The sequence below is a fragment of the Dipodomys merriami genome, unplaced genomic scaffold, assembly GCF_024711535.1.
Source record: "Dipodomys merriami isolate MVZ:Mamm:240054 unplaced genomic scaffold, mDipMer1.0.p SCAF_69, whole genome shotgun sequence".
Classification (NCBI taxonomy): Eukaryota; Metazoa; Chordata; class Mammalia; order Rodentia; family Heteromyidae; genus Dipodomys; species Dipodomys merriami.
The window spans coordinates 4,314,971-4,341,013 of NW_027206279.1; the positions used below are offsets into that span (position 1 = coordinate 4,314,971).

Sequence of the window (26,043 nt, forward strand, 5' to 3'; positions counted from 1 at the left end):
TTCTATGGAACTCCACCAAAAAGCTGGAAGTGGAGGCGTGGCTAGCTTTGAGTATAAAAGCTCAGGGACAGTGCCCAGGCCCTGAGTTTAAGCCCTAGTACCAGCACAAAACAAATAAAGGAACAAATATGGGGTTCTCACCCCAGCCCCATCCATACCACTATACGTCTTCTCTGCCCCCACAACCAGAAGGTGAAGCCAGATGCAGCCTAGTGAGGTGTATTCTAGCCTCTGCCAGTTCCAAACACTCACCCCTCAGCCACTGCCACCACCTGGGACAGAATCTATTGCGTCACCCACAGGAAGTGGCCTAGCCTCCAGGCGTCAGCTCTGGGGCACATTTTCAGTTCCTACTTCTGTCCTTGCCTACGTGCAACAGGCTGCCCTATCTTCTAGGCCTGGCCTGGCCCTGTGGGTTTGTGCTAACATGCATGACTGAACAGGACTACAGGACTCTCACTTAGATGGGATTTGTATGGAGGTAACTGAGGCCCCTCTTCCCTTTCCCGAACACTCCCCAGTGGGTGGGTAGAGGGGATCTGGCTCAAGCAACTTGTCTCCAGAGAAAATCCTCTTGGATTGCACGGGAGACAGTCAGGGAAGGGAGTGCTGGACAGCCACCCTATCTCACATCCTTCAGACTCTCATCTCCAATTAACCAGCCAAAAGCTGGAAGGAGAGATATGGCTTGAGCAGTGGAGCATCTGTATCTAGTAGGCTGAACTCATTGACTGTCCTGCCTCAGCCTCCTGGGAGCTGGAATTCCAGGCACATGCCATCATGTTGCCAAAATAGTCCACATTTTGGTCAAAGTCATCTCAGCTGTAGAAGCTGCATCCCTTAAAGTTCTCATCCCCATTTGAACATGGTGACATCGTGAATGTCAGTACAGGTGGGGTTATCTGTCACCCAAAGAGACATCTACACTCAACTGGTAGTGCTGTCTGGATCTCTTCCAGCTACCTGCTTGTTTTTTGCACGTCTGATTCATTCTACTTGTTGGATGGGTTAAAGGGCATCTGGATCCATGATTTAAATAAAGATCACAATGTTCTCTTAGGATCAGCCAAGCCTTATGTTTACCAATACTGGTTTATTTGTCTAAAAACTGTTGAATTCAATGTGAAACTAGAGAATGACAGTCACTTCAAGCTTTATGGTCACTTTTAAGAAATGGGAAGATCTCAACAATGCTGCCTATCTGCCCCTCACCCCAGGTCTGCCCAGAGTATGAGGTCACACCAGATATCATGGACTCCTATGGTTCTCTGAGGCCATGTGAGCTTTTGATTAAAAAGCAAGAAAAAAAAAAAAAAAGCCCACAAGTAAATACCAAAATCAATCCTGGCTTTCACTACAGGAAAAAAAAAAAAAAAAAGTACCAGGTGCCAGGGGTTCACACCTATAATCCTAGCTACTCTGAAGGCTGAGATCTGAGGATTGAAGTCAGCCCTGGTAGGAAAGCTCCTGAGACTCTTCAATTAACCACCAAAAACCTAAATGTAGAGCGTGGTTCAAGTAATAGAGTGCAAACCTTGAGCAGGGACAAGCTGAAGGCCCTGAGTTCAAGCCCCAGTATTGGCACATGGGAACACACACACATTCAAAGAAGAGCTAGAAGCCGGGCGCCAGTGGCTCACACCTGTAATCCTAGCTATTCAGAAGGCTGAGATCTGAGGATCACGGTTCAAAGCCAGCCCGGCAGGAAAGTCCATGAGACTTATTTCCAATAAAACCACTAGAAAACTGGAAGTGGTGCTGTGGCTCAAGGGGTAGAGTGCTCGCCTTGAGCTGAAGAGTGCAGGGACAGTGCCAGGCCCAGAGTTCAAGCCCCACGACTGACAATCTGCCTAGTAAACATGAGGCCCTGAGTTCAAACCTAAGTACTGCCAAAAAGAGAGAGAGAGAGAGAGAAGAAAAACTGGTAACAAACATACAAGTTTGTAGCATGAAGCCAACCATGTAAATGCTTAGGAAATAACAGTTTCCCTTCCTTTTCCCCAAAAGGAAGGAGTCAGGGTTGTGACTGGTTAGCTGCCCGCCTCTGATCTGACTACTCTCCCCTCAGTGACTCAGGGTCTATGTTTTAGAACTATTGCTAATTAAAAACAGGATAAGATTGGTAGGTTAACATGTCTCAGCCAGGGCTGCAGTCAGTGTATGGTTGAATCCACTTGCATTCAGAATTTGCATTTCCACTATGTAACTTAAGATATTGACTCAAACACCTAAGTCAAAGATCAGAACATTTAAATGAAGTTCATTTAAATTCTTTTCTTGTTTGTTTGGTTTTGTTTTTGTTGGTCATGGGGCTTGAACTCTGGGTCTGGGTGCTGTCCCTCAGCTCTTCAGCTCAAGGCTAGTGCTCTACTACTTGAACCACAGCACCACTTGTGGTTTTCTGGTGGTTTATTGGAGATAAAAGTCTCACAGCCTTTCCTGGCCAAACTGGCTTTGATCCTGAGATCTCAGCCTCCTGAGTAGCTAGGATTACAGGCATGAGCTACTAGCTGGGCTTTTTGTTTGTTTGGTTGGTTTTTTTTTTTTTGTTGTTGTTGTTGGTGGTTGTAAGGCTTGAATTGGTTCTAGGTTTTGTCCCTGAGCTCTTTTACTCCAGGCTAGCGCTCTACCACTTTGAGCCACAGCTCCACTTCCAGCTTTTTGGTGGCTAGTAAGAGATAAGAGTCTCAGAGAATTTCCTGCTGATCAGTCTTTGAACTACCTTTCTCAGATCTCGGCCTCCTGAGTAGCTAGGATTATAGGTATGAGCCACCAGCGCCCAGCTTTCATTTAAATTCTTGTCAGATGACAAAATGACCACAAATGTACTTGCAGAGGTAGTTGGCTTTTATTTGTGATTGATGAATTCTACAAAAGAGAAGAGCTCCTATCAACTCATAACAGAACCCTGAGTTTTGTAAGGGAAATAAAATGGGTGTGTGTGGTGGGGGTGGGGAGGAATGGATTAGTTAATGTCTGGCTACTTGACTCAGATAGACAGAATCTCCTGTTTTCAGCAAATATTGATCTGTTTGGGGCTCTGTCTGCTTTCTTAAGGTCTCAGGTAGATTATGTGGATATAGCAGGACTGACTCCATTTTGGTGTTGCCTGGTCTGTAGGGCCTAGTGTAGGAGCTCATTCCAAAACAATAGCCTCCTATGATTTTTAACACTTTAAAATTATGATCAAAACTAAGATGACCATTCTGTGACCACTGTTTCATGAGCTATATCTGTTCCCAAGAATTGGGGCTTTCTTTCAGGCTTTCACTTTTAGACTTGGGCACATTTCTCTAATTTCTCAGAAGAGGCAGGGCTAAATTTCTATATGAAAGAAAAAAGAGAAGTAGAGAGAAGATGAGTTGTCTTTGTTTTTGTTTTTGTTTTTTTCTGGTCCTGGGGCTTGAACTCAGGGCCTGGGCACTGTCCCTGAGCTTTTGTGCTCAAGCCTGGCACTCTGCCACTTGAGCCACAGATCCACTTCTGGCTTTTTGTGGTTAAAGATAAGAGTCTCATGAACTTTCCTTCCCTGGCTGGCTTTGAACTGTGATCCTCAGATCTCAGCTTCTTGAGTAGCTAGGATGACAGGTGTAATACCCATGTAAAGTTGTTGACTTTAAAAAGGAAATCAGAGGCTGGGAAGGTGGCTCAGTGGTAGAGCGCTTGCCTTGCATGCATGAGGCCCTGGGTTCGATTCCTCAGTACCACATAAGCAGAAAAAGCCAGAAGTGGCGCTGACTGTGGTAGAGCGCTAGCCTTGAGCTGAAGCGCTGGGGGACAGTGCTCAGGCTCAGAGTAAAAACCCTACAACTGACAAAAGAATAAAACAAAACAAAACCAAAAAAGGAAATCACCTCATACTTCCTATCTCCCTGGCCTCCTGGAATGTCCACAGTCCCAGCCTAGGAATAGGAATAAAACAACACTACAAGTCTGGGGATAGCCACCAATGATGATCATGATGATGCCGAGCCTATTTGCATATATTTGCATACCGTTAGACACAAACTCCAGGGAGGAATTAATTGGGGTTCCCACAAATGATCACATTTAACCCCAGAATTGCATGAATAGCAGGTGGCAGAGCCACAAGACACCGTGTACCCCAGAAGCACCATGAGGGCAAGGCCCACCCACCCAAAAGTACCTGCACAGCAGCCACAGCTGGGTACGACTGCAGGAGCATGCCAGCCGCACGGGGCTTTGTGAGGAAATCAGCAAGAGGGCAGTCAGATAGGCAGATCTCTGGGAGTGTGGGGGGACTTGGCCCTGTTCCATTACACCTGCTTTTAAAGTATACCATCAAAGTTTCAGGCTTGTTTTCTTCCCATGTCTACATAGTCCTTTGTTCTCTGGCCATTGCTGACCAGCCTCCAGGACACAGCCAGACAGATTGTTCTAAAGTTTGGAACCCTCCCTCCTCCTCCCCTCCCTACCCCCCTCCCACCGCCAAACACCTCCCTGCATCCAATAAACTGTCACTCAGAGCTCTGCCCCAGAAGCCAAGCAGCGCATGGGGGAAATGGGAGGGCACAGTATGTGTGGCAGTATCCACAGCCGGGCTGGAGCCTGGCGGTGGGGTGAGAGGGAAGTCTGGCCTGCCCTGACCTCTGGCCTCAAATTCTACTCTCAAGGAGCTCTGCAGCCTTTGACTCAACTAGTGTCCCCAGGGTGGAGTGGAAGTGTGGGCAAGCTCTCTGCAGCCCAATTCATGCTCAGGCCAGACTCACCCAGACGGGCATTGCCGAGGTCACCTGCTCTCTTCATAGGACTCTCCACTGGAATAGGACAGATGAATTGGCCAGAGAACAGAGAATAGTCTGGAAATGATTCTCTTTGGAAATGGAGAGGATTAAAAAATAGATCATAACTGGCATCTAAAAGCCTGCCTAGGTGTGGTAACGTTCCTAATGTATCTGCAAGATGAGTTCAATCTTCCCAGTCAATGACAATCCAGAGCCCAGACAGCTTGCACACGTGTAATCCCAGCTACTCAGGAAGCTGAGATCTGAGGATCTCCATTTGAAGCCAGCCTGAGCAGGATGCCTGTGAGATTCTTATCTCTAATTAAGCACCAAAAAGCCAGAAGTAGAGCTGTGGCTCAAGTGGTAGAGTGCTAGCCTTGTGCAAAAAAGCTTAGTGACAACACCCAGGCTCTGAGTTCAAGCACCAGGAACACACACACACACACACACAAACACACACACACACACACACACACACACACACACACAGACAATTCAAGGGGATCAAAGGCAATTGTGTTTCCTTTGGATGGATTTGGTCTTTAAGAAGATAAGGGAGGGGCTGGGAAGGTGGCTCAGTGGTAGAGCGCTTGCCTTGCATGCATGAGGCTCTGGGTTTGATTCCCCAGCACCACATAAGCAAAAAGAAAAAAAGCCAGAAGTGGTGCTGTGGCTCAAGTGGTAGAGCGCTAGCCTTGAGCTGAAGAGCTGAGGGACAGCACTCATGCCCAGAGTTCAAGCCCCACGACGGGACCCCCCCCAAAAAAAAAGAAGATAAGGGAAAGTCAGACACCGGTGACTCACGCCTGTAATCCTAACTACTCAGGTGGTTTAGATCTGAGGAACACAGTTCAAGGCCAGCCAGGGCAGGAAAGTCTGTGAAACTCTTATCTCCAATAAACTACCAGAAAACCATAAGTGGAACTGTGGCTCAAGTGGTAGAGTGCTAACCTTGAGCTGAAGAACTGAGAGACAGCACCCAGGCCCAGAGTTCAAGCCCCACTACCGAAAAGTGGGGGAGGGATTTCAGAGAGGAAGAGAAACCTGGGAAGTATAGAGAGACTTTATTCTAAGGCAGTATCTGAGGCGGTTTCCTTTCTTTCAGAGTGCTTAGTATGCTGACAATCATACTCTGGGGTTTCATCTTCTGAACACCAACAAAAGGCATACCCTTTTTGAAGGAAGTTATTAACAGTATATTTTCACTATACACACTAGATGTCAGTCTGAACAGTACCTGTAAGCTAGTTAGAAATGTAGATCTAGCCGGGCACTGGTGGCTCATGCCTGGCTGCTCAGGAGGCTGAGATGTGGGATCACTGGTCAAAACCAGCCCAGGCAGGAAAGTCTGTGAGACTCTTACCTACAATAAGCTGCTCAAAAAAGCTAGAAGTGGTACTGTGGCTCAAGTGGTAGATTGCTAGCTTTGAGCAAAAGGAACTCAGGGACAGCACCTAGGCAGAGAGTTCAAGCCCCTCTACTGGTAAGAGTGGAAAGAGGGGTGGGGGAGAGGGAGAGCTGGAGAGAGAGGCAGACCTAGACCTACCTGAGACCTATAGAATTAAGACTTGCAGTGTGTGTGTGTGTGTGTGTGTGTGTGTGTGTGTGTGTGTGTGTGTGTGTGTGTGTGTGTGTGACAGTACTGAGGTTTGAATTCGGGGTCTTAGGTGTTGTACTTCTTTTGCTCAAGGTTGGCACTCTAACTTCTGGAGTTTTGGAGGTTAATTGGAGATAAGAATCTCACAGATTTGTCAGCATGCTCAAGCCAAAAACCTGTATCCTCAGATCTCAGCCTACAGAGTAGCTAGCATTACAGGGGTGAGCCAACAGACCCAGAGGATCTGTTTTTGTTGTTGTTTGTCGGTCGTGGGGCTTGAACTCCAGGCCTAGGCATTGTTCTTCAGCTCTTCAACTCAAGGCTAGTGCTCTAGCACTTGAACCAGAGCACCACTTCTGGCTTTTTCTGTTTATGTGGTCCTAAGGAATTGAACCCATGGCCTCATGCATGCAAGGGAAGCACTCTGCCACTGAGCCACTTTGCCAGCCCCAGGATCTGTATTTTTTAAGACATCCCAGGTGCTACATCTACAATCAAGTTTGAGAAGCACAGCTCCGATCCTTAGAGAACTGACACTTCTGGAAATAATGTGGGCCTAGAGGCTATGTTTCTTTTGGGGTGGGGGTGTTGTCATCTTGAGTGTGATAGTCTATCGTGTGGTATTGTCTTCTAATCTGTCATGGAGTGCCTTGGGGTACAAAGCTGTGCAGAGAAGTGTTGAGGGCCCTGAGGAGCGTTGCTCCACTCCTAAGACCTTTGTGCAGGCGCCCAGGAGGGAGAACCATGGGAAGAGTTAAAACATCAGATCACTTCCTCAAGGTGAAGGTAGGGGTGGCCAGGTGCTAGGGATGAGTGCTAGCTGAAGAGGAGCTAGGATCAGGAGCCCGGCACACTGTAGCTCGCTGGCTAGCCTGGTGCAGCAGGCCGTGGAGCAGGGGGGACCCAGGAGCCATCCCTAGAGAGGGGAGCCCAGTGCCGCCCAACCAGTCCAACCAGCGGGGCTAGTCTACAAGGCTCTTGGCAGCCTTGTCAGTAGCCCAGTCAGGATAAAGCAAATACATGAAAACAACTTGACATCCAAGATCTGTGTCTGGGGTGAGGAAGGGACCAGATCCAAGTGGAATGGTGCCCATTTTGTGCTCAACCCACTTCTCAACTGGGTCAGGGTCCAGCATCTTCAGCCTTTCCCAGAGGTAGGAGGAGTTGGGAGCTCTGCAGGAGTTTCCACACTGCAGCTGGACTCCCACACCAGGCCCCAGGCACAGGGCACACTTACTTTCTCTCCTTTCAGTACCCCCTGCTTGAAGACCACTCTAGGCAGCATTTCCTGACCTCCCCTCCTATCAACCCCCAGCCCAGTTAGAGGAGGGGCTGCATCCTCTTCTTAGTTCCCCGAACTCCAGGCATGCACTAGGGTTACAGTTTATAAACCCAGTTACAGCTTAGTGGTAGAGCGCTTGCCTTGCATGCATGAAGCCCTGGGTTTGATTGCTCAGTGCCACAAAAACAGAAAAAGCCAGAAGTGGTGGTGCTGTGGCTCAAGTGGTAGAGTGCTAGCCTTGAGTAAAAGCAGCTCAGGGACAGTGCCCAGGCCCTGAGTTCAAGACCCAGGACTGACAAAAATAAATAATTAAATTATCTGTAACTTGGTTTATTTATTCTGTGAATAGAACCCAGGGCTTCATGCTTGTACTGTATCAATAAGCCACATTCCCAGTTCTATTTATTTTTATTTTTTGTGGGTCATGAGGCTTGAACTCAGGGACTGGACACTGTCTCTCAGCTCTTTTGTTCAAAGCTAGTGCTTTGAGCCACAGCACCACTTCCAGTTTTTTGGAAGTTGATTGGAGATAAGAGTCTCACGGAGGGGCTGGGAAGGTGGCTCAGTGGTAGAGCGCTTGCCTTGCATGCATGAGGCCCTGGGTTCGATTCCCCAGCACCACATAAGCAAAAAGAAAAAAAGCCGGAAGTGGTGCTGTGGCTCAGGTGGTAGAGCGCTAGCCTTGAGCTGAAGAGCTGAGGGACAGCGCCCAGGCCCAGAGTTCAGGCCCCAGACTGGACCCAAAAAAAAAAAAAAAAAAAAAGAGTCTCACGGACTTTCCTGCCCTGGCTGGTGTTGAACCTTGATTGTCAGATCTCAGCCTCCAGTAGCTAGGATTACAGGTATGAGCCACGGGAGCTGGCAAAGCTCTACTTAAGCCATACTTCCAGCTTTTTGCTGGATAGTTGGAGATAGAATTTTGAGGATTTGTCTGCTCAGGCTGTCTTCAAACTAATGTAAAGCCAAATTCAGAAATCCTTACCCAAAAGACCACCAGAGACCATCACCAATGTAAAAGCAAAGGAGTCTTTATTGCAAGCTCGAGCTTGGTCACCCCCCCTCCCCCCCATGTACATGGCAGCAGCCCATGACGCTGAGAGGCCCAAGCCCAGGGTTACAGCACTTTTTATACACTTTTTTAGGGAAGGCAGGGGCTTTGCAAACATCATAATTTCTTGTAACAAATGACTACAAACTGCGGGAAAATCATAAAACAACTCTATAGTATGATTGGCGCACTACAAAGCCGGAAAGGACCAGAAACAAGTTGTTGGTTAGATCAAGGGGGCTGATGTACTTTAAACTGGTTGGCTTGCATCACAGAGGAGTCTCAAGAGGGTAGGTGCTAAACTGCAGGGTGTCTGGTTTAGGTAATGGTCACCAGACCCTAGGAGGGGGTGTTCTGGAATTTCAGATATTGTAATTCCAGGTACTGGGGCTGACATGGGGCAAGGGTTAAGTTGCAGAACTGAGATGGGGGTCTTAAGTGAAATGGAGTTGCTTAGGTTCCTCATTCCCTCCTCTTCTAGAGCATCAAGGGCCAATCATGGTCCCCTAATTGGCACCGTCTTTTTTTGGGGGGGGGGTCTGGTCATGGGGCCTGAACTCTGGGCCTGGGCACTGTCCCTCAGCTCTTCAGCTCAAGGCTAGCGCTCTACCACTTGAGCCACAGCGCCACTTCCAGCTTCTTTCTTTCTTTCTTTCTTTCTTTTTTGCTTATGTGGTGCTGAGGAATCGAACCCAGGGCCTCAGGCATGCAAGGCAAGCACTCTATCACTGAGCCACCTTCCCAGCCCTGGCACAATCTTTTATATTTACAGTTTGGTATTGGGATCTCAGAACTAATAGAGGGACTGCGATGATCTTTTTCTTTTACAAAGGACACCAGTCTGTTGAGTATACAGGGTCCGATTGTGAGTAACAAAATTCACAGTACCAAAGGCCCTTACATTTTCCACCAATCCTGATCACAGCTAACTTAATTTTTTTTTTTTTTTTTTTGTCGGTCGTGGGGCTTGAACTCTGGGCCTGGGCGCTGTCCTTCAGCTCTTCAGCTCAAGGCGAGCGCTCTACCACTTGAGCTACAGCGCCACTTCCGGTTTTCTGGTGGTTTATTGGAGATAGGAGTCTCACAGTCTCTCCTGCCCGGGCTGGCTTTGAACCGCTATCCTCAGATCTCAGCCTCCTGAGTAGCTTAGGATTACAGGTGTGAGCCACCGGCGCCTGGCCCAGCTAACTTAATTTTATACCAGCTTTATAAGCTCCAATGTTAAGAAATACTCATAATATTTGCTACATACTTAAACTTTCTAAGGTTTGTCTTCTTTACAAACATTTGAAGACAATCATTTTTTATCCAGAGGATACCAATTTTTCCCCAATTCCTTTCCCAAGGCTCTCTCTCTCTCTCTCTCTCTCTCTCTCTCTCTCTCTCTCCTCTCTCTCCTTTCTCTCTCCTCTCTCTCTCTCCTCTCCTCTCTCTCTCTCCTCTCTCTCTCTCCTCTCTCTCTCTCTCCTCTCTCTCTCTCTTCTCTCTCTCTCTCCTCTCTCCCTCTCTCTCTCTCTCTCTCTCTCCTCTCTCCCTCTCTCTCTCTCTCTCTCTCTCTCTCTCTCTCTCTCTCGTCCAGTCGTTGGGCCTGAACTCTGGGCCTGGGCGCTGTTCAAGGCTAGAGCTCTACCACTTGAGCCACAGCACCACTTCGGCTTTTTTCTTTTTGCTTATGTGGTGCTGAGGAATCGAACCCAGGGCCTCAGGCATGCAGGCAAGCGCTCTACCACTGAGCCACCTTCCCAGCCCTCCCAAGGCTTTCTTTACTACCCGCCTCTTCTTTACAATTCCTTGAGCTTCTTTGTGGCTAGAGTTCAAAACTGCCCAATTTTCCTTTGGCTTGTGGAGGAACCAAGTTATCTCAGAACAGCCCCAAGGTACCACTGGGAGGCAGAAGCTTGCCAGATTTTAAGGCTAAGAGTAGGGCTGGGTTTCATATACTACCTCCATTGATTAAAAAAAATCTCTCCTTTATCTTTAACCAGCACCCGGGAGGAAGCAGGTTATTACCATCCCAGAGCCAAACTAGGCTGTGACCCTGAAGTGCCAAGGCAGGCCAGTGATATCCTTGCCCCCAATATCCACTGTGGGAGTAGAGAGGGTTTCTCGATATCACTAAAGAATGTCCCACCAGATCGTAGTTGTAGCAGCTTTCAACCGGGAAGCAGTCTCAGGTGATGGAATCAGGCAGGAGTTCAGTCTACTTTTACCACGGTGAAGGTGGTCTGGGTGACAATGTAGATTTCCTCCAGGTGACTGTCAGGCTGTCATTTTTTACTTTACCCATTAGGGTGTGCAGTAGCAGCAGCAGCAGCAGCAACAGCAGCAGCAGCGTCTCTCAGTGGCTCCAAGGAACTGTCACACCTCATGCTGGGCTGCAAATTCTTACACAGACTGGTTAAGGATACAAGTAATACATAGGCTTGGCAGGCTGTGCCCCCACTAGTTTTTAAGACTATTTAGACACTAGCCCAGGACAGTTTACCAAGATGACAACTTTTTAAACTAGATAGTTCTTTTAATAAGGCTAGGATTTTTTAGGCAGATATAGAGGGCTCAGGCCTGTACTACTATTTTCCATGCCTTTTCCTTCTGTCTATTTTGCCACTTTAAAAAAAAAATGATTCTGGTCCCTTGTTCTCAAAAGGGGGTTGATGGGCGAAGATTCATCTTCTGTAACTTCTTCAAGCTGACTCAGGGGTGTTGATCCTACCTAGCCAGGAACCTATAACCCTAGCCTATTTTACAAAGAGGCTATCAGGGTTAGATGTCATTAAGAACAATATTTTAACTTTTGACAAATGCACAAACCTTTTCTCCGGCTACAGCAGTGTAGCTTGATTAGCACTCTGGTTTGCAAAAGCATCTTTCTAGATGGCTTAGGAATGTGATCTCTAATGATTCTAACAATGCCTTCAGGCAGATATCAGTAGAAACACACTCTCAGGTTTACAAACTTTTTTCCTGAACAGATGAATTTCATGTAGCTGGTGTTAGCTCAAAAGTTACTGCCAGTTAGAATTTTGGGCACATATAGGGGTTGGGATTTAAACTATCCCCACATTTTATAACTTTAGCTTTTCACTTCTATCACAGAGGACTGGCAAGTTCCTGTCCCTTACAAGGTAGACAGTAATGGACACTAGGCATGCTTACAAACTGTCTTCCCATGACCTCCTGGCTCTGACCAATTCTTGAAAGGCCTTGCACAAATGACTCTAGGATCTGACATGTCTGCCATCCAAGCAATGGCTTACTGCCTCTGGATGTGCCTCCATTGCTCTTGTCCCAGGAGTGTCTTCTCTACACTGGGATAAATGCCTTATTGGCATTTCCCTTAGCTGGTTGCTGGACTTGAACTCAGGGCCTGAGTGCTGTCCCTCAGCTCTACAGCTCAAGGCTAGCACTCTGCCACTTTTGAGTCCCAAAGCATCTCTGCTTGCTCTTTCAGCACTCTGCTGGCTGAGTAGAGGTGACAGTCTCACAGGGACCTTTTTCTGCCCGGGCTGGCTTCGAACCAGTTTGCAGATCAATGAGTCTTATAAAAGGCCACTTTACTCTAATTAAAAGCAACAAGGTGCTCTTACCTGAAACTTATTAAGAGCCAAAGTTACATCTGATGAACTTGTAAGAATCCTCTGTGCTTTGCTCTGGGCTTGCTGGAAATTGTTAAAAAACCTATAAGAGCAAACTGGAATAGCAATTATTTTGGTAATCCTAATTTTTTCTTTGTGCACTTTGAGGCAAATGCTAAGAATAATTTTACTTTTAAACTTTATATCCAAAAATCTATTTCTAATTTTTAATCTCCTTTAATACATTTTACTTTAGTTTTTATTTGTGTTTTGAAAAGATCCCTTGAAATCTTGAGGTCAAGTGTCACTCATTGTCTCTTGGCTGCTTGTTTTATTTTTATTATTTTTATTTTTATTTTTTGGGTCCAGTCATGGGGCCTGAACTCTGGGCCTGGGCGCTGTCCCTCAGCACTTCAGCTCAAGGCTAGTGCTCTACCACTTGAGCCATAGCACCACTTCCGGCTTTTTTCTTTTTTCTTATGTGGTGCTGAGGAATCGAACCCAGGGCCTCATGCTTGAAAGGCAAGCGCTCTACCACTGAGCCACCTTCCCAGACCATGGCTGCTTGTTTTAAACACATACACATTAAACCTTATAAACTCAAATGACAATTTTTCCTTAATGCAAGAATTGCAATCATCACTGTACCAAGAAGCTAGACTTAACACCTTTAGGACTTTTAAAAACATATCCTACTTGTAGAACATCATTGAAAGCAAGTCACATTATACAAATAAGCTTTTTAACCCTCTTTTTAAGGCCTTTTTAATTTTAATTTTAACACATCCAAGGGGCAGTTTTAGCAATACTACTCAGATCATCACATCATTCATTTTAACCCTCTTGTTTCCAGTGTCTATCTGCAGGGAAAAGGGACAGAACAATGATGGGCCACTTGGCCCTCCTATGGAATGGGCACGCACCCAATCCGACTCTTTAGGGTTAGATGAACTGCGTTTGTGCCATCTTGCCCTCTGTCACCATACATGGACTCCTCCCAGGGCCTGTCCCACCATCTGTGAACCCCTCCACCCCCAGGGCCTGTCCCACCATGCATGACCAGCTGAACTGCACTTCTGCCTGCTCACCCCTTACCCCTCAAGATAGGTCTTCTGTTGGCTTCTAAGTTTTTTTTTTTTTCCTTTCTTTTCTCTTGGTTCTCAAATGAAATACACAGTTTTAGACAGAACAGGTAACATCTTTGACAGTGTTAAACTAGCCTTTACACTTAAATTTCTAGTATTTATCCCCAAATTTTAATCAAGGGAACTAAATCCCAAACAGTCAATGCATTTTTGTTAAGCCAGATAACCTGATTACAGCCTTATGATAACCTGATAAACAGCCTTATGCATTTAAAAATATTAGATTTTAAAATACCAGATTTTCTCATTTTTTAAGTTAAAGAATCCTTAAAAAGCCTTTTAAAACAACGTGAAAATTCTTTTAAAATATTTGGTCATGTCTAAACCTCAGAACCTTTTAAATTTGACACTTAAACTCACCCCATTGTTACAGCATGCTGACAATTCTTATCTTGAACATGTTCACAAATACATACAAAACACTCATACAGATCTTAAAGCGTGCAAAAATCAAAATCAGTTGTATGTACATTTTTCTAAAGTTTTTAAACAAAAATTTAAGACAGTATTTCTTTTAAACTAAGTACCTTTGTTGAGCTTCATTTTCCCAGAGCTTGCTTATTGAGCAAGGCAATTCACCAATGGGTCTTTTGAATCCCTTCTGTTGGAGGAGGGCTGGGGGAGGGGGTCACCTGAAACTAAACTGGCCTGATTTTTTTTTTTAATCCAATTTTAGACAAGAGCACTTTTCAAATTGTTACATTGTCAGGACTAGCTGAAAAGTCCACCAGGCACATAGTCTTCTATACCGCTGGCAGCCTCCACAAGGAGAAAATGCAGCCTGAGGCTTGAAGGGAACCAAACTAGCCCAGCAACCTTCCAGGCCTCACAGGGAGGGGGGCACAGCAGGTCTGTGGCCCAGCCCAGCCAGAGGCTGGAACTTTTATTCCCACAGAGATGTTCAAATAAATAACAAAAACAAATAAACACAAAAACCAAGGATCCACATTTAAAACTGGTACCAATCCTAAAACAGAACTAGACAACAACCAAAGGCTGAGTTGGGGACTAATGGGCCCCCCAGTTCATCCCTACCAGAACTCTGTGCTGTTTTCACTCAGCAAGCTGAATCCAGAGCCTGCCACGCTCACTCAGACCTTCCCTACCCCAGGAAACATAGAACAGAAAACACACCGAAGCAAACAAGACAGACAAGTGGCCACAAAGGCAAAATCAGGTCTCAGTGAATGGGGCAACATCTCAAATCCACTTACCATGGGACTCGAACCCCCTCTACTCATTCCAGAGGATTTTTCTTTTTAGATTCCTGCAAACGTTGACCCAGGGGTCTTCCAAGGCGGAGAATTCCCAGTCATCTTGGGGCAAGGGAAAGAAGTCCCTAGTAGCCATCCCCTCAGACTGACAGGGTCTCCCATGCTCAGACCCCCTGGGCCAAGGCCTGAGGCTAAGATCTTTCTGGGGCCACTTGCAGGGGGTCAGTGACAGTTTCATAATTGACAAAGAAGCAAGTTACAAGAGCAGAACCAGCAGGGGATTAGAAGAATTTCACCAAGTCTCCCCAGCCCTTCTTTACATGCACATGTAGTCAGGCCAATTAAAATGTCCAGCACTAAATCTAGCAAACAAACAGGAATAAGCAATTTATAAAATCAAGATTATGACACAGAAAAATAGCAAATGCCGTGCGTTATTAACCTGCAAGAGTCAGGGGAGGGAGAGGACAGGACAATGGAAACAAGTACAAATTTTCCGGGGGAGACTGGTCTGGTTAGTTTCCTGTGGAAAATCAAAAGTAAATATCATGAACAGTGGTCTCAGGGCAAGGAAGAAACATAATTACGACAGATAGACAACACGAAATGAAAGCGCTGCGCGGTGTGGAAAGTCTAGCAGGTGCGGGAGAAAATCTATCTCCAGCAGACAACAATCCAGTCAGATGTGGCCACTCGGGTTCAGGTGTGGAAAGTCAAGCAGGTGCCAGAGAAAAATCTCCAGCAGACAACAATCCATTCAGATGAGGGACCGGGGACGTCTCCCACAGAACCCCGTCGGTGGCCTTTTAGTGTGTCCACCAAGACCCTTTGCCGACCGGACAGACACCTAGGTTTTCAGATTCAGACAAAGACAGAATGACAATGCCTCAGACTTACTGGCCAGGTTTCTCACGACTCCTTGGTTAAGTCGTCCGGGTGGGCTTGGGGGGGGGGGTGGGATTCCCGGCCAACGCACCAAATGTAAAGCCGAATTCGGAAATCCTTACCCAAAAGACCACAAGAGACCATCACCAATGTAAAAGCAAAGGAGTCTTTATTGCAAGCTCGAGCTTGGTCCCCCCCCCCCCCCCCATGTACATGGCAGCAGCCCATGACGCTGAGAGGCCCCAAGCCCAGGGTTGCAGCACTTTTTATACACTTTATTTTTAGGGAAGGCAGGGGCTTTGCATACATCATAACTTCTTGTAACAAATGACTACAAACCGCAGGAAAATCATAAAACAACTCTATAGTATGATTGGCGCACTACAAAGTGGGAAAGGACCAGAAACAAGTTGTTGGTTAGATCAAGGGGGGCTGACGTACTTTAAACTGGTCGGCTTGCATCACAGGGGAGTCTCAAGAGGGTAGGTGCTAAACTGCAGGGTGTCTGGTTTAGGTAATGGTCACCAGACCCTAGGAGGGGCAGTTCTGGAATTTCAGATATCATAATTCCAGGCATTGGGGACTGATGTGGATCAAGAGTTAAGTTGCAGAACTGAGATGGGGGTCTTTATTTGGGGGGGGGTTCGGTCGTGGAGCCTGAACTCTGGGCCTGGGCGCTGTCCCTCAGCTCTTCAGCTCAAGGCTAGCGCTCTACCACTTGAGCCACAGCGCCACTTCCGGCTTTTTTCTTTTTGCTTATGTGGTGCTGAAGAATTGAACCCAGGGCCTCAGATGCAAAGCAAGCGCTCTACCACTGAGCCACCTTCCCAGCCCTGAGATGGGGGTCTTAAGTGAAATGGAATTGCTTGGATTCTTCACTAGGAAGCTCAGATCTCAGCCTCCTCAGTAGCTAGGATTACAGATCTAAGCCACCAGTGCTAGGCTGGGTATCAAAGCTTACAGAACACTTGTAATGGCTACAAGAAAGACATTAAAAGAACAAACTCAACACTTCCAAGATGGTTTACAGGAAGTGGTCAAAGTGGAGGAGTTGGAGGTGAACAGGGCAACTGGAGGAGAATGCACCGCTAAGCCAGGACTGGTGTAAGGCATGAAACACAGAACTCGGGACACAGATTTTTTTGAATTCAAGGGTTGAGTAGGAAACAGATGTGTCAGAGCGGCCTAAGGACCCCAGCCAGCTGGGAGGTTTAGGGTGGACAGCAGAAGATGACCACAGCCTGGTCAGCACTCGAGAAGAAGCAGCCCAAAGACATGTCCTTACACCCAACGCATCAAAGAAATCCTGGCGTTTAGGGTGCCCCTGGCTGCACAGAGCACAGAGGTGGAGAGCCCAAGCAGAAAAAACTCTCAGCACCGCATCCTGCCGCAGCTGCGCAGATCCCCACTCCTCCACCAAGAACTACAACTCCCGTGACGCATCGCGACCACGCGGAATAAACAGTAAACTACAAGTCCCAGAAGGCCTTGGGCGTGGGGGCGCGCGTTGGAGGGGGCGGGGGAGCGGGAGAAGCGGAGGGGGCGTGGCCACGCCGGACGCGCGGGACCGTTAAATTTTAAATTTGGCGGTTTAGGGCGGAAGGCGTGAGGTGCGGGGTTTGTGAGGGAGTCCAGCGCGGGCGTGCGTCTCGGAGCGCCCCGGTTTCTCCTGTGTGAGCAGGAGGCGGGAGAAGAACCCGCACAGTCGGCGGCCCCTTGAGGAGGGGTCCGCGGCGGCCGAGGGCAGGATGGCGGCGGCGGGGAAAGGAGCCGCTCCGAGGTAGGGCCGGGAGGGGAGCCGCGGGGCCGCGGGCTGCGGGAAGAGCCGTCGAGGGGCCACCGGCGGGCGGACGCGGTCGGGAACGGGCAGCCCCCCCCACGCCCGCGTCCCCCCACGCCCTGCCCCGGAGCCGGCGTGGTGACGCGGGGCCGGAGGGGCGGGCGCCGCGGCGGCCGGCACGCGAGGCCCCGGCTTCCCGGGGGCGCTGGGCCCCAGGGCCGCGGAGGGTCCCCGGGCCGCGGAGGGTCCCCCGGGCCGCGGAGGCCCCGGGCTTGGGCGCGTCGTGTCGCCGGGCGTGCCCGGGAGCGGGCCGGGCCGCTGGTTCTGGGGGAAGTTAGACAACTTAACAGCTTCCAAGGAACCCGCGAATCCACGCAGCTCCACGGAGGGAGATGGAGGGATTGCGGCTCAAGGCCGTTCGGGGACCACCCCCAGCCCGGGCACCCGGGGACTCACGCCTGGAATCCCAGCTACTCAGAAAGGCCAAGCTCCGAGGATCACGGTTCGAAGCCAGCTGGGACAGGAAGGTCTCCTAGACTCTTCTATCCTCCAGTAAACTGGCAAAAAGCGCTGGAAGTGGCGTTGTGGCTCAAGTGGTAGAGCTCCTAGCCTTTAGCACAAAAACTGAGGTACGCGCGCACACACACACACACCCAAAAATAAAAAGAAAAATGAATTCCACAAAACATACTTTCCATTGCTTACTAGTGTCATTATTATTATTGTTTTTTTTTTGATCGGTCATGGGACTTGAACTCTGGTCCTGGGCGCTGACTCTCAGCTCTTCAAATCAAGGCTAGCGCTCTACCACTTTGAGCCACAGCGCCACTTCCGTTTTCTGGTGGTTGCTTGGAGATAGTCTACCTACTTTCCAGTCCTGGAGCTGGCTTTGAACCGCGATCCACAATCTCAGCCTCCTGAGTAGCTAAGATTACAGGCCTGAGTTATCCGTGCCAGACCACAGTTGCTTTATTTTGTCTTGTGTGTGTGTGTTTGATACTGTGTTAGAACTCAAGAACCTCAGAATTACGAGGTTTTTCTTTGCCCATGACTGGCTATGCCAGCCCAGCTCTTTGCTGCTTAATTGGAAAAGGATTCTTTCAGACTTTTCTGCTTGAGCCCGCAAGGTAATCCTTTTATTTTTTCCGTCTGTTGTGGGGCTTGCACTCTGGGCTTGGGCACTGTCCCTCAGCTCTTCAGCTCAGCCACAGCACCACTTGTGGTTTTCTGATGGTTAATTGGACATAAGAATCTCAAGGACTTTTCTGTTGGGGCTGGCTTTGAACCATGATCCTCAGAGTAGCTAGGATTACAGGCGTGAGCCACCACTGCTGGGTTTAGCAAAATAATCCTTGAGGTCTCAGGCACCTGAAGTACATTACAGGCATGAGCCAGATAGTACTGTATTTTACCAATTCTGGGGCTTGAACTTGGTCTGGGCGCTGTCCCTGACCTTTTGTGTTTGTGCAGCTGTCTACCATTTAAGTCACACCTTCTTTCTCAGCACCACATAAACAAAAAGAAAAAAGCCAGAAGTGGCGTTGTGGCTCAAGTGGTGCTAGCCTTGAGCTGAAGAGCTGAGGGACAGCGCCCAGGCCCAGAGTTCAAACCCCATGACCAACCAAAAAAAAGGAAATTTCCTTTGCCCTACTTGAATGACCAATGAAGATAGAAGTCCCATTAGCAAAGTGAAAGGGGGTAGCACTTCTGCTTTTTTAATTTTTCAAATTTGTAGCTCTTTTAGCTTTGTTTGTTCCTTCCTTTAACTCTTATAGTTCTATCAACAAAACTCTTGAAAAATTTTCTCTTCATCATGCAATACTACAGTCATAAATTTAGAAAACAGGTGGCAGGCTCAGAGGCTTAGTAGTATAATAATGTTGATAATGTGCCAATCCCCATGTGCAATCCAAAAATCATGAAACAAAACAAAAACATGAAAACATTGATACAATCTATTTTTTTGGGGGGGGTCGGGTTGTGGGGCCACTTGAGTCACAGCGCCACTTCTGGGTTTTTTCTTTTTGCTTATGTGGTGCTGAGGAATCGAACCCAGGGCCTCAGGCATGCAAGGCGAGCGATCTACCACTGAGCCAACTTCCCAGCCCTCTACAATCTATTTTATAATAATGTTGATATCAGATTTATTTTGTTTGTTTCTTCACAGTGAAGCCATGTCCATGGTAGGAGATGAATGGGAGCTGAGCAAAGAAAATGTACAACCTTTACGGCAGGGCCGGGTCATGTCCACACTTCAGGGAGCTTTGGCACAGCAGGAATCTGCCTGTAACACTACTCTTCAACAGCAGAAACGGTGTGTAGTATGGTTTGGGCTCTACCTGTAATCACTTATCCTCAGCTGTGGTAGATAGTATGAATCTGTTCTATGTAGGATAGCATAGGAATGTTCTTAGAAAATGAAGGGAACAGGCTATGTGAATCTATTCCCAATACACTGCAACCTTCTAAAGGGCTCAAGTACTGTGTAAAGAACAAAGGCTATAGGATTTCATTGATTGTTGGAGATGCCAAACTCTTATCAACAAGATTTTTTTGTTGTTGTTGGTTGTGGGGCCTGAACTCTGGGTCTGGGCAGTGTCTCAGCTTCCTGATTAGCTAGGATTACAGGCATGAGCCACTAGCTCCTGGCTATCTTTCTTTCTCTTTAACAAACTCTAGTGTAGTTATTTAGAACAGTATTGAATACTTCCATATGAATATGGAAGGGATAGTTTTTCATTTTATCAGTGTTGCACATACTGACTAACATTTGCTGTTTAAATTTCAGGGCATTTGAATCTGAAATTCGGTTTTATGCTGGAAATGACCCTCTGGATGTTTGGGATAGGTGAGTATTTTTATTTACAAGGGCAATAGAACCATTAACAGATAATTCCTAATGGACTTATTTCTCAAACTGGGAATATGGAAGAGTGTTGTGTCAGAGTAGAAAGTAGTGTCTTGTGGGGGTACAGAGGCCTAAAAAAGTTAAAATGTGTTTCCCTGAGTCTTTTTGTTTTTGTTTTTTAAAAAGTGCTGAGAATAGAAGCTAGGATCTTGCATGTATTAAGCAAGTGCTGTACTCAGCACTGAGTTGTACTCAGCTTCCCTGAGTTATTTAAAAATGGAAGAAGTTTAGAGATTATGGCATGCATTTGAGCAAAACCTTACTAAACCTATATCCAATCTCCCCAGAAGTATGTTTTAGATAACTTTAGAAAAATCTGAGAGATATAGACTTAGGGTATCTCATTGAAGATTGCTTAAGAAACATACTTTCTGGTTTTGTTTTTTTTTTTTTTTTTTTTTGGTTGGTTGTGGGGCTTGAACTCTGGGCTTGGGCGCTGTCCCTGCACTCTTCAGCTCAAGGCAAGCGCTCTACCACTTGAGCCACAGTGCTACTTCTAGTTTTCTAGTGGTTTATTGGAGATAAGAGTCTCACGGTCTTTCCTGCCCAGGTTGGCTATGCCCAGGTCCTCAGATCTCAGCCTCCTGAGTAGCTAGGATTACAGGCGTGAGCCACTGGCGCCTAGCTAAGAAAAACTTAATTTCGATGCAGTAATATTTCTGTGGAAAAATGTGGCATGGGTCTCAAAACCAGAAGAAAAGTACACATCCAACTCAAAATATGTTTTTTTCCTTTTCTTCCAATTCAGATATATTAACTGGACAGAGCAGAACTACCCTCAAGGAGGGAAGGAGAGTAACATGTCAACATTATTAGAAAGGGCTGTAGAAGCGCTACAAGGAGAAAAGCGCTATTATAGTGACCCTAGATTCCTCAGTCTCTGGCTTAAATTGGTAAGTCTTCCTCAAGTGCCATCTATCTAGATTTCAAATACTAACCAAGAGCCTTTTTCTTTTCCTAGAGCAATTCAGTATTAAAAAGTAAATTCTGAGGGGCTGGGAAGTTGGCTCAGTTGTAGAGCGCTTGCCTTGCATGCATGAGGCCCTGGGTTCCATTCCTCAGCACCACATAAACAAAAAGAAAAAAGCCGAAGTGGCGCTGTGGCTCAAGTGGTAGAGTGCTAGCCTTGAGCTGAAATGTTGAGGGACAGCACTCAGGCCCAGAGTTCAGGCCCCACGACTGGACCCAAAAAAAAAAAAAAAAAAGTAAATTCTGAGCCATTTAGTAGATGGTAAATTTATTTAACAAATCCTTTTTATTTGTTAAATTAACTCTATGTAACAATGGGCTTAAATATAAAGTTTTATGCCCTTTAAGACTGGTTATAAAGTGTATAGATGTCTCATTGAGTAAGTGTTGTGTTTTTTTAAATCATTGGGCTATATAACTACCAGAAGGGTCATGCTGGCACCAGCACTTACTTGGTAGTGGGGTAAAGCTTCCTCACAGTTTTGGTATCCCTAATCTTTATTAGAATCATCACCACTTAAAAAACCAAAGCGATGTTAAAATGATGTTTCTTTTTATCTTTTGCCAGTCCTGCGCTTGAACTCAAGGGCCTGGGCACTGTCCCTGAGCTTCCTTTGCTCAAGGCTAGCACTCTACCACTTGAGCTACAGTGCCACTTCTGGCTTTTTCTGTGTATGGGGTACTAAGGAATCAAACCCAGGGCTTCATGCATGCTACACAAGCACTCTACCACTAAGCCACATTTCCAGCTTAAATGATGTTTCAATAGGCACCAGTGGCTTACTATCTGTAATCTTAGCTACTCAGTAGGCTGACACCTGAGGATTGTGGTTCAAAGCCAGCCCAGACAGGAAAGTCCATGAGACTATCACCAATAAACAAAAATCTGAAAGCGGAGCTGAGGTAGTAGAGCACTAACCTTGAGCAAAAAAGCTCAGGGACAGTACCCAGGCCCTGAAATCAAACTCCAGGATGAGCACCAAATGCTAATGGATTTACTAGGTGGGAAATTGTGATTCCATGGGGCACACCAGTAGATTTTGATCTCCACATCTTTTTTTTTTTTTTTTTTGTCAGTCATAGGGCTTGAACTCTGGGTGTGGGCACTGTCCCTCACCTTTCAGCTCAAGGCAAGCGTCATAGTGCCACTTCCATTTTTCTAGTAGTTTATTGGAGATAGAGTTTCAGGCACTTTCCTGGCTGGGCTGGCTTTGAACTGTGATTCTCGATCTCAGCCTCCTGAGTAGCTAGGATTACAGGCATGAGCCACCTGTGCCTGGCTTGTTCTTCATCTTATCCAATATTCTAACGTGTAATTAATTCAAATGTTAGAATAAACGAGCCTCTAAAGTAACTTAATCCTAGGAGTCTGATGGTTATAATTGGAGTTATTAAAAGTAACAAGAATACTTTTTCTATTCATTTACATCGACCTGGTGCTAGTAATAAAGAACACTGACACTGTCATGCTTTTTACATATCTAAGGCTCAGTGGTAGAGTGCTTGCATTGGGCTCCTCAGTCCCACTCCCACCCCCAAAAACCTAAGACATCTTTTAGATCACTGAAGGAATGTACAACAATTGAGATAAGTTTAAAATAAGTACAATAATTGAGAGTAAGCATTTAGAAACTTTGGTTAACAGTTTGAGCTAGATATAGTTCATCCTGATAATCCCAGCATTTGGGAGGCTGAGACAGAGGATTGTGAGTTTGAAGACACTCTGAGTTGCAGCACAGTAAGACCCTGTGCCATAAACAAAAAACAAAAGATGTTTCTTTGACAGAGATAGAATGTCTAGGCACAGCATCCTTTTTTAGTAACTTCTGTGTTTATTATATTTTACAAAAATGTATCTGCCCAGGAAAGCAAAAGGAGTAACATTGTCCAAAAAAGAATTATACTCATTGCCTGACTTATGAAATAGTAACCCCTCTGTATAACACCTTAATAATAACAATAAACTTATATTGAAGAAAAGGGTGACAGTTAAAAAATATACATATATATCAGCTCACAATAAAATGTACATGCAATAAAATTGGCCCTTTATCCCAGCAGTCTCCTGATAACCTTATTATATACCAACCTCCCTTTTAGTATTTGTTTTAAGAAACTGTGACTTGGAACACGGAACAGTGCTTCAGTAGTTCTGTCGTGCTTCTGGTAGTTCAGGCATAAAATTCTGGTGCAGGAGATTGTATCTTTTTCTTTTTTTTTTTTTTGCCAGTCCTGGGACTTGAACTCAGGGCCTGGGCACTATCCCTGAGCTTCTTTTGCTCAAAGCTAGCATTCTACCACTTGAGCCACAACACTACTCCCAGCTTTTTCTGTTGATGTAATACTGGGGAATCAAACCAAGGGCTTCATACACGTTAGTTAAGTGCTCTACCACTAAGGTACATTCCTAGCCGCTGGAGATTGTTTTCTAATTGTTTAGTGGAATGACAAATTATGCTTCTGTTGTATTAGAAACGGTAATTCAAATTATAACCCTTACTGTTTATTCCAAATGTGAACTTGTTCCCTCTCCACCCTTCCCCTTCCATCTCCTCTCTCCCCATCTTTTTTCTTTAAAAAAAAAAATACTTTTTTTGGTAAAAATGCTGTACAGAGGGGTTACAGTTACATGAGCAAGGTCATGAGTACATTTCCTATCAAGCATTGTTATCTCCTCCTTTGTTTTTCCCCTACCCTCCTTTCCCTCCCACCTCCACATCTACACTGTCCCCTTTACCCTCTCCCCACCTAAATTTTTTTTTTTTTTTTTTTGGGGGTCCGGTCGTGGGGCCTGAACTCTGGGCCTAGGCGCTGTCCCTCAGCTCATCAGCTCAAGGCTAGCGCTCTACCATTTGAACCACAGCGCTACTTCTGGCTTTTTTCTTTTTGCTTATGTGGTGCTGAGGAATCGAACCTGGGGCCTCATGCATGCAAGGCAAGCATTCTACCACTGAGCCACTTTCCCAGCCCTATATTATTTTCTTCAATGCAGGAAATGAATGTAGTATCTGCAGGCATTGTCTTGTACATAACAGGCAAGACTTGGTTAACTGTCAACCCCTTCTATTTGTTACAGGGACATTTATGCAATGAGCCTTTGGATATGTATAGTTATTTACACCATCAAGGGATTGGAGTTTCACTTGCTCAGTTCTACATCTCATGGGCTGAAGAATATGAAGCCAGAGAAAACTTTAAGAAAGCAGATGCAATATTTCAAGAAGGAATTCAACGAAAGGCCGAGCCACTAGAAAGACTGCAGTCCCAGCACCGGTAAACAGCTTTTCTGCAGCTTGTCCTCACCTCTTTCTTCCTTATATTTTATTTTTGTTTGAGACATAGACTTGAATAAGCTTTTGCTTATTGGCTGGCACTCTCCCACCTGAGCCACCCCTCCAACCTAGCAACTCTTACTTAAACTAAGAAATAAATGGTCTGTGGGTTTTGTTTTTGTTGTCGGTTGTAGGGCTTGAACTCTGGGCCTGGGCTCTGTCCCTTTACTCTTCAGCTCAAGGCTAGCACTCTACCTCTTGAACCACAGCGCCACTTCCGTTTTTCTGGTGGTTTATTGGAGATGAGAGTCTCATGGATGTTTGCCCGGGCTGGCTTTGGACTGTGATCCTTAGATCTCAGCCTCTTCAGTAGTTAGGATTACAGTCATGAGCCACCAGCTCCCCGCAACTGTTTAGTGTTTTTTTTTTGGGTCCAGTCGTGGGGCCTGAACTCTGGGCCTGGGTGCTGTCCCTCAGCTCTTCAGTTCAAGACTAGTGCTCTACCACTTGAGCCACAACACCACTTCCGGCTTTTTTCTTTTTGCTTATGTGGTGCTGAGGAATCAAACGCAGGGCCTCAGGCCTGCAAGGCAAGCACTCTACCACTGAGCCACCTTCCCAGCCCGCAACTGTTTAGTTTTTTTTTTTTTTTTTACATTTTTTAAATTTATTATTGTTATTATGAAGGTGATGTACAGAGGAGTTTCGGTTATATACATCAGGAAGAGAGTACATTTCTTTTTGGACAATGTCACCATTTCCCTCGCTCTCTCCCAGTGTTTTATCCCCACCCACAAGTTGTATAGTTCAGTTTCAATATAGCGATACCACTGCTGCATTTGTATATAGTATTTTTTTTATTGTAAAGATACTATACAGAGAGTTACAGTTACATGAGTGAGGTATTGAGTACACTTCCTCTTGAACATTGTTACCCCCTCCATTGTTTTCCCCCTACCATCCCCCCCCACCTTCCCCAAGGTTCTTTTTTTTTTTTAAATTGTGATTAAGTGATTACATAATTTCTGGAATTTCACTGTATTGTGGAATAATGATGTTCATTTAAAGTCACAAGATCATTCTAACTTTCCTGGAGCAAATTGTCTATCACAGTCTGTAACATATAACGGTGTTCACATGTTATATACCATATATGTGATCAGCAGCATGGGGATATTTAGTAGTGATTCAACCAGATGAGTGGAAGTTCTTTGTTTCTTTTTTTTTTTGGTCCAGTCATGGGGCTGAACTCTGGGCCTGGGTGCTGTCCCTCAGCTCTTCAGCTCAAGGCTAGCACTCTACCACTTGAGCCACAGCGCCACTTCCGGCTTTTTTATTTTTGCTTATGTGGTGCTGAGGAATCGAACCCAGGGCCTCAGGCATGCGAGGCAAGCGCTCTACCACTGAGCCATCTTCCCAGCCCTTTTTTTTTTTTTTTTTTTTTTGTCAGTCATGGGGCTTGAACTCTGGGCCTGGGCGCTGTCCCTCAGCTCTTCAGCTCAAGGCGAGCGCTCAACCACTTGAGCTACAGCGCCACTTCCGGTTTTCTGGTGGTTTATTGGAGATAGGAGTCTCACGGTCTCTTCTGCCCGGGCTGGCTTTGAACCTCGATCCTCAGATCTC

At 46.2% G+C, this 26,043-nt stretch overlaps 1 protein-coding gene across 3 annotated transcripts in view; it reads left to right on the forward strand.

The window, feature by feature from the left end:
* The window catches only part of Bub1b (BUB1 mitotic checkpoint serine/threonine kinase B), a 58,829-nt gene that overhangs the window by 1,665 nt on the left and 31,121 nt on the right, over positions 1–26,043 (forward strand). For 2 of the 3 annotated variants that reach the window (XM_070005772.1, XM_070005773.1), the window contains 4 exons: positions 19,439–19,585; positions 20,060–20,119; positions 20,928–21,072; positions 24,225–24,421. In XM_070005772.1, coding sequence (XP_069861873.1) covers positions 19,446–19,585; positions 20,060–20,119; positions 20,928–21,072; positions 24,225–24,421 — 542 coding nt within the window. In that variant the 5' untranslated portion in view covers positions 19,439–19,445. Of the gene's footprint in view, positions 1–17,090; positions 17,272–19,438; positions 19,586–20,059; positions 20,120–20,927; positions 21,073–24,224; positions 24,422–26,043 lie in introns of those variants that run through there. The other variant, XM_070005771.1, reaches the window with a different exon arrangement.